Genomic DNA, 7858 nt, shown 5'->3' with positions numbered 1-7858 from the left:
CTCTTCAGGCAGGCTGTGTCTATGCAGCGCAGCCCTATGCTGGCTTCCGCAAAGGAGGAGGGTTGCTTTCTGCGTGCAAGGCTTCGCTTGCCCGCTCAATGGCTGGAAAATGCAGAATAGCAGCAGTCACAAACTTCTCGTTCGGGTTTTCATGAGCACACAAAAGTAGAGCAGCTGCTTGAAGTAGCTTTGCCGCCTGGTCCTTCAGGGACTGAAGTTTGAACTTGCAGTCGAGGGCCAGGACCTGTGATCCAGCCCCTCTGCAGCCTTGTTCTCCCTCAGCTCAGCTTTCTGAGCTGACAAAGGTTTGATTTTTCTAAGGCAGCAGCTTCAGTGCACGGAGATGTGCAGGAAGAGCCTGGGACCAGCTGAAATGCAGGCTTAGAGTCACTGTCCTGACCTACCCCATGCACAAAGGAAGCACCAATTACCGGCTGTTCCCATGTAGCTTTGGCTCTCTAAACAGAGGTGGTGAGCTCCTGCTGGTAATGACGACTTGAGTCACCGAGGCTGACATAGTTCTAAGAACCAGTGAAATCTCTGGGCTGTTTTTAGACTTTCAGGGGCAAATGAATCTGCATGAAATGTCCTGGAGCAGCTTGGTTTTGTCTGTGAGCTGCTGTGCCTTTCGTCCCAGGCATGCAGCAGCTCGGAAGAGTGCTGTCTACTGAGGACACCCAAAAGCTCTGGCAGGTATCGCAGTCCCCTCTGCAGGGAAGTGCATGTGCTTGCGCTTCCTCCCTGCTCGCTATGCCAAGTAAACGCAACTTTCCTTTCTCCAGGCTGAGCCTTTCCATGGCACAGCACTGTGCAGTGGCACTGTTGCTGTGCCCAGCGAGCGGAAGGCTCCGAGAGGTGCCCATCCTCCTTTCACCAGTTTTCTGAGCCTTGTGTTTCTAGGCAAGGACCTGTCTGATGTCCTAGTTTGCAGTTCTGCTGTATTTGAGGAAAGGAGGGGGGGTGGAAGATTGGAGGCTCCTTCTTGCATCATATTCTGATTGCATGCAGGTGAGACTCCCTTGTCAGGGCTGTTTCTTCGGGCCAAAGACAAGTGGCTGTTGTGGTCTGAGGGTTGTCCAGCTCCTGCCTTGAGCCAATGTGTTCCCTGACCAAATGCAGCAGCCTCTGCTGCTGCAGGACCTGCCCAGGGCAGTGGTGCCCGGATGGCTTGGCCACATTGCATGCTCTGTGCCTGGGGTCACTGGCTCCATCTTCATGTTGGTGAAGAGGAGGAACACACCTGTTGGACCCACGGGCAGAGCCTGCTTCCCAAAAGAGGACTCCATCCTCTGATTCAGAGACTGCAGACCCCATGTTCTCATTGTTCCTCTTGGCTCCAGGTTGGCTGTGCCAGCACCAGGAATCATTGCAGTGCCCATGGTTCCAGCAGCGCTGGGGCACATGCAAAGCCAATGTCTGTGCCATCACTCATCTGGTTTGTGCGGGACGCGGCAGCCTGAAATCTGCCTGCCCACGTACCTGCTTTGGGGCTGAGACCGCCTGTTGCTTCTGCTTCAAAAACTGCCCAGTGCTGCTGCTGCATTAATAGGGTCTTAAGATGAAGGTTGGGCTTAGGCAAAGGGCTTAAGTTTGACTCTTTCTCTGAAGCTGTATTTCCTTTTCAGTTATCTCTCCTTTTCCATTTTCTTTCCCCTGCCTGCTGGTTAATTGCTTGCAGAAGCCTGAGCCTGCAGGCTTGGTTTAAGGTGGGTTAGGTCAGATGGCTGAGCATGGTTCGGCTTGCCCTTCTGCTCAGGTGTAGAGAGGGCTCAGCCATGGTGTTCTTCATTACTGGCCCCTGTGTGTTAGGGTAATGCTGAAGGAACAACCCAGGAGGGGAGTCTGTTGTACTGTAAATTGTCATCAGTAATTATAATCCAAATGAAATCTGAGGCATGGGGTCTGTCTCTCCAGAACAGCTGGGCATGGGGAGAAGGAGGAGATGGTGGGAGACCTGGCAGAACTGCAGGAGTATCCACCCTCACCCCTGCCCAAAAGCAGACAGTCGGGAATTTTTTAGGAGTGATTTGAAAGGGCGCAGGAAGGAGCCGGGTCCCTGGCTGCGGCTGCTGCCCACAGGAAGGTCTGGCAGCACAGGCTGGGAGATCCCACCGGACACCTCCAGGGCCGGGAGAATTTCACCATGGTATGCCAAAGGGAGACCCATGGCAGGATCCTATGGTACCCATCTCCTTTTTGGAGGATTCATTTTTCAGGCATTTTTCCCTGTGGATTACCTCAGAGGGAGCAGTTTTGCTCGTTGTTCCTTTGCTTATCTTTGTCTTGTTGGCTACAGGGCTTTAAGATCCAAGTTTTTAAAAAAAAAAAAAATCAAACCGAGCTATCTTCTTTCATGGGTTGACTGCTCTTGGCTGGCCTAAAAATAACAGGCCGTGTATATCTGAAAGGACTTTGTGAACAAGGTCTTCAAAGCCAGCCAGGCCACTCTGTGTATTTAAAATCACGAACATGGCTAATTTTTTAATGGTCTTCAGTACACTGCCAGGCTTGTGTAATCTTTACCAGATAAGCATTCATTTACAATTATCTCAAATAATGGCAAAACAAAGGCAGCCTTTTTTTTTTTTTTTTTTTTTTTTTTTTTTTTTCCTTCTTGAGCAATGGAAGAGTTATTTTGAAACCAGACCCCTTGAGGGAAATGGCAGGGCTTAAGGCTGATATTTATTGCGTACATAGAAAACTGGAAAACTTTTTACATGAAAACTGGAGATCCCAAATCATTAACTATGCATAGCCTTAACAAATACCCTTTGAAGCAATATTTGATGGAAACATTGCAAGAACAGAGTCCAGGGCTCTCCGTTCCCAGTTTCATGCCACCACAAACACAGCAGTGACTGGGATGGACCCACTCTGAGGGCTCTGCTGGTTAACCTTCATTTAGGAACAAGTAATTTTATTCAGCTTGATAAGTGCTTTGATTATGTACTCTAATCTTGCAGGGCTCTTCCTTTGCCATGCGAACGTGGATGAATTTTGCTGCCAGGGCAGTAGCTGTGTTTAAAGCAGAGCCGTGGCATCGAAGACTTGTTGCCTTCCTAAAGATGTACAAGGGGAAGCACAGGCATCTTGGTGGGTTTCATAGGTGTAATACACATAAACTTGATTTTCTGAATCACCTCTTGCAGAACCTGTAGAAACAGTCCACATCTCCTCGCAGGTTGAATACAGCTGAACTAGCTCAGCTCTTTTTAAAACAAGTTTAAGTGGGTTTATAAATGTTTTGCAGCTGTCGCATCCCTGGTAGAACAAGTTGTCCCAGTAGGTGATTGCCTGGCCTGTTTTTGTTTTTCAGGAGAACCTAGTTTCTGGTGTGAATCTGTCTGGCTGCAGTTTGATTTTCTAGCATGGGTCCTTAAGAATATGACCTCACATGTAAACTGTAGGTTAAAAATCACAGAATCATTAAGGTTGGGAAAGACTTCCAAGATCATCAAGTCCAAGTGTCAACCCAACACCCCCAGGCCTACTAAACTATGTCCCAAAGTGCCATGTCTACATGTTTTTTGAACACCTCCAGGGATGGTGACTCCACCACTCTGGGCAGCCTGTTCCAGTGCTTGACCACTCTTTCAGTGAAGAAATTTCTTTAATGTCCAATCTAAACCTCCCCTGATGCAACTTGAGGCCTGTTACTTGGGAGACAAGACCAACCCCCACCTGACTAACACCCTCCTGTCAGGCAGTTGTAGGGAGCGATAAGGTCTCCCCTCAGCCTTCTCTTCTCCAGGCTGAACACCCCCAGGTCCCTGAGCTACTCCCCATCAGCCTTGAGCTCCAGACCCCTCATCAGCTTCGTTCCCCTTCTCTGGACACAAAATGGTTTTCCAAGGAGAAATATTCAGCCTGGCCTGTGCCTCCCTCACTGTCCTTTTTGCACATGAGGTTGGCCACCTTTCCTATCAAACGTAGGAGCGCACATGATCAAAGAGCGAATCACCTTGTGTCATGAGATTAAAGGTAATGCTTGTTGTACATCTCCTCCTGGAGCCATGCGCTGTGCCCGGGGAGGAGGGAGCAGCAGAAAACCCCGGCTTGCAGGAAAGCTCTGTGTGGAGTGTGTGACCCTTTAATTAAGGGCTTTTGCAGAGTGCATGGAAGCGGAAGATTTGTTCCAAATGTAGCCTGAAATTACATGTTCAGCGTGCATTTAACCACTCACTACTAAAGTTTTTATTCCTCTTGATTGTGTAAGCCTCAATAACGCTGCAGCTTTGTCCTGGCTCCTTACGTTTCTGTTCCTAACGTGTGCCCAGCCCTGCCCTTCTTCCTCCCCAGCGGGCAGGTTGGTGGCTAATTTTGGCCATGGGGATAAAGGGTGGCACCATTCAGCTCCAGCTAATGTAAATGATGGATTGCACTGGCTGCTGTCCTGGCATCTCTGTTTTTAGAGGGCGTGATGAAATTACACTACTTTTAAAGAAGGGATGCAAGTGTGGGTCAGTCCTGGTTCTGGCTGGGCAGGGTCAGACCCTGCCTTTCTCCTCTCTTGGCAGAAGAGATGCCAAGGAAGGACAATGTGGTCCTCTGTTCCTGCCTGCCTCAGGTGAAGGGCTGGTTTTCCTTCGGGCTAGCTGGGGTAAAAGCTCCTGTTCTTGCTGCAGTGGGGGAGCAGGCGAATGCAGCAGTAGGCCTGCCAAACCCCACTCTTTTCTGCCTGACGTGTGGGTAAAGAGCAAAGCTGAGTGGAGTGATGGTCATGTCTCAGCTCCTCAGTTCAGGTGGGATGCATCAGGGTGTATGGCTATGGGGCCACTTTCTCTGTGTGGTATAAGCAGGAATCTTAATTTCCTGCTCTCAGGTGTTGCTGCTGAGGAGTTAACAAAAAGTGTGCTAACAGCTTTAAACTCTGCTCTATAAACTGTACCCAGCGTGCGTCTAATGATGTGCTCTCCAGTTTGTCCAGGCTGGCCAAAAGTGGGGCTGATCGAGGGTGTTGCCCCTATGGTCATGGCCAAAACCCTCTGCGGCTCTTGCACAAAAGCATTCTCGTGCTGTTCTTGCCAAAAGACTTTTGGGTCCTACATTACCCTTGCTGAGCTGCGCATCCAGACCCCTCAGCATGCGGGGGGGAGTCTGTGAGCTGGGCTGCCCTGCCTTTCAGCAGGCTGCCTAATCCTGACTGCAGCCAGGGGGGTGGGAGAGGTACCCAGGGCTCACAAGCTGCCCAGTCCTGCAGCACCCGGCATCGCTCTTTGTCTGTCTGTCTGTCCCAGGCGCTTTCCCCAGCAGGCCCTGCAGTTAGGCAGGTCTGGCAAGTCCTGTCCCATCCCTGCACTCACTGCCGGACGCCAGGATGCTCCTGCCAGGCAGGTTTCCTTGCCCAGCTTTGTGTTTGGATAAAGTATGAAATATGTATGAGCTTTACAGAATTGCAGAGTAACCAAAGCACCCTTTCAGGAGCTGGAGCACGGCTCTGCATTGGACTGCAGCACGCCCGAAGCCTCAGCCAGGCTGCTAAATCTGTCTTCGTGGGCCCCAAAACGTCCTGTTTCCTCTGGATGTGGGGGAGATGCCTTGTGGTGGGCTCTGGAAAGCCTATCTAGGGCACTTTCCAAATGTCTACGAGCCTGAGGGGGTGGCAAAGCTCAGGTTACTTGCCATGGGGTACCTATAGCCTCAAGAAATGTCACAGCCCGCTGAGCTGGCAGTGTCACCCCTTCCACTGTGCAGCCCAAGTGGCTCCGCTGTGCTTGGTGATCAGGGAGCGGCTGTAGTGCAGACAGACAGACGTCAGCTGCTGGGAACAGGGGGGCTGGGGGATTCGTGTCCACCCTCAGCTACAGCCTGGGGTGGGAGGCGGGAGTGTCCAGGGCTCCAACACCCTGCATGGGGTAGGGGAGTGCTTTGGAAGGGTGTGAGCCATGCTGGTGACATTTTGAAGAGAACTGATGTCTTTTCCACAAGAGCAAAATGACCAGGGGACCCAAAGGGTCCAGAGCTGGGCTGGCAGGGAAGGGGACCTGAGGTTGGAACAGGAGGGTGGGCTTAGGAAGGCACAAATGAGTAAGTTGGGAAGCAGAGGCAGCCGCTGAGGTTTCCACCAGCTCCCTCCTCTGGAGCATATGGAAATGCCATCGTTTTGTACATTGCCCCTGCTGTTGGACTGCGCAGTTTGAAGGGGAGGCTTGTGCTCTTGGACCATGCTTCACTAATCTGTACCACGAGTCATGTTTAAAAAAAAAAAAAAAAAAGTGTTGCTGTTGACCTAAAAGAGGTAGTAAACAGCACATTGGAGTCCTGAGGTGCCTGCGGCCTGGGCCAAAGCTGCGCGTTGTTTCTAGTCTGCAAAAGCAAGTTACTATATTAAAGTGAAACCCTGCATTTTAAGCTAACTCTGATTATAAAGCCAGGCTGGTGTGCAGCCTTGTGTGATGCCCTGCAGTGCCCCAGCCCATGCGCTGTGTCCCCGCGCTGGCCATTGCAGTGCCGTGCTGACCAGATATGGGGTTTGCTCCCCTCCTCGGTCCCCAGCTTGCCGTTCCTCTGGCAGTGCAGGAAGACACTGTGTTTTAAGCGGCTGCATAGCTCTCAGAATTTGCTGGTGCTTGTTGAGAGCTGGTGTGCTCCACCCAGGCAGGGGACTTCGAGCCATGGTTTGCCAGCTTCTGGCCCCTCTGGCTCAGCCTGGCTGCGGGGGGCAGTGGGATGAAGCTGAGGGTTAACAGAGAAAACGTTATGTTCTGCTGAGCTGCTGGAGCAACAGGCTTGCAAAGAGTGATGGGGTGAGGAAAGCAGCAAGACAGCAGGTATGGAAGAGAAAGAAGAAGGAGTGGGAGGAGGGCAGCTGTTGGATCAGCTCTGCGCTATCATGTAACTTCACCCTCAGCCTCATAGCTGTCCCCATGACTTAAACTCTCCTTCTGCCCTTGGAGAAAATGAACCACTTGTGCTTAGTAGTTGCACAGCAAGTGCTAAAGAGCCGATGCCTGCAGACAAGGGACCTTTGCAGGACTTGATGACCTCCCATGGCTCCTTAAGCCCTCTGGGACCAGTGTACCCTGCAGAGCTCGTCCTTGCCACCATGCAGAGAAGGAGACACAGGCTGCCCTGCTCTAGCCAGGATGTTCCTTCCCCAGTTGTTACGCTTCAGATTTTCTTTCTTTAATCCTTTAAATTAAGCATTACTGCTGTTAGAACCTTGTCCTAATGCTGTACTTTTAAAAACGCCTTCTCTCTCTTATTTGGTAGATCTCTGAAGCTGGGAAGGACTCCTTGCCTTCTTGGTTACACTGGAACACAGAGAGCAGCTCCCTGGAAGGACTGCCCCTTGACACTGACAAGGGCGTCCACTACATCTCAGTGACCACGCTGCAGCCCTTTCCAAATGGGAGCTACGTGCCACAGACTGCAAACGTCTTCTCCGTTGAGGTCCACCAAGAAGACCACAACGAGCCTCAGTCGGTGCGAGTGGCCATCCAAGATACAGGTGACACTGCGCCATTCGTGTGCAGCTCAGAAGAGCCGGTCACTATCCTGACTGTTATTTTGGATGCTGACTTAACAAAAATGACACCAAAGCAGAGAATTGAACTCTTAAACAGAATGAGAAGCTTCTCGGAGGTGGAACTTCATAACATGAAGTTGGTCCCTGTTGTAAATAACAGACTCTTTGACATGTCAGCCTTCATGGCTGGACCAGGAAATGCAAAGAAGGTGGTGGAAAATGGGGCCTTACTCTCATGGAAACTGGGGTGTTCTCTGAGCCAAAACAGTGTCCCCAACATCAGCAAGGTGGAAGCTCCAGCTAAGGAAGGAACCATGTCTGCCCGCCTTGGCTACCCTGTTGTTGGCTGGCACATTGCTAACAAGAAACCTCACCTCCCAAAGAGGATGC

General features: G+C 51.0%; 1 protein-coding gene across 2 annotated transcripts in view; it reads left to right on the top strand.

Annotated features, from left to right (window-relative positions):
* DAG1 (dystroglycan 1) overlaps positions 1–7858 on the top strand; it is a 54602-nt gene that overhangs the window by 43746 nt on the left and 2998 nt on the right. Inside the window, exon 4 of one of the 2 annotated variants that reach the window (XM_035901508.1) lies at positions 7213–7853. In XM_035901508.1, coding sequence (XP_035757401.1) covers positions 7213–7853 — 641 coding nt within the window. Of the gene's footprint in view, positions 1–7212 lie in introns of both variants that reach the window. The other variant, XM_035901502.1, reaches the window with a different exon arrangement.

Source organism: Egretta garzetta, unplaced genomic scaffold (genome assembly GCF_000687185.1).
Source record: "Egretta garzetta isolate BGI_Z169 unplaced genomic scaffold, ASM68718v1 scaffold861, whole genome shotgun sequence".
NCBI lineage: Eukaryota > Metazoa > Chordata > Aves > Pelecaniformes > Ardeidae > Egretta > Egretta garzetta.
This window is presented reverse-complemented; position numbering and strand designations above follow the sequence as displayed.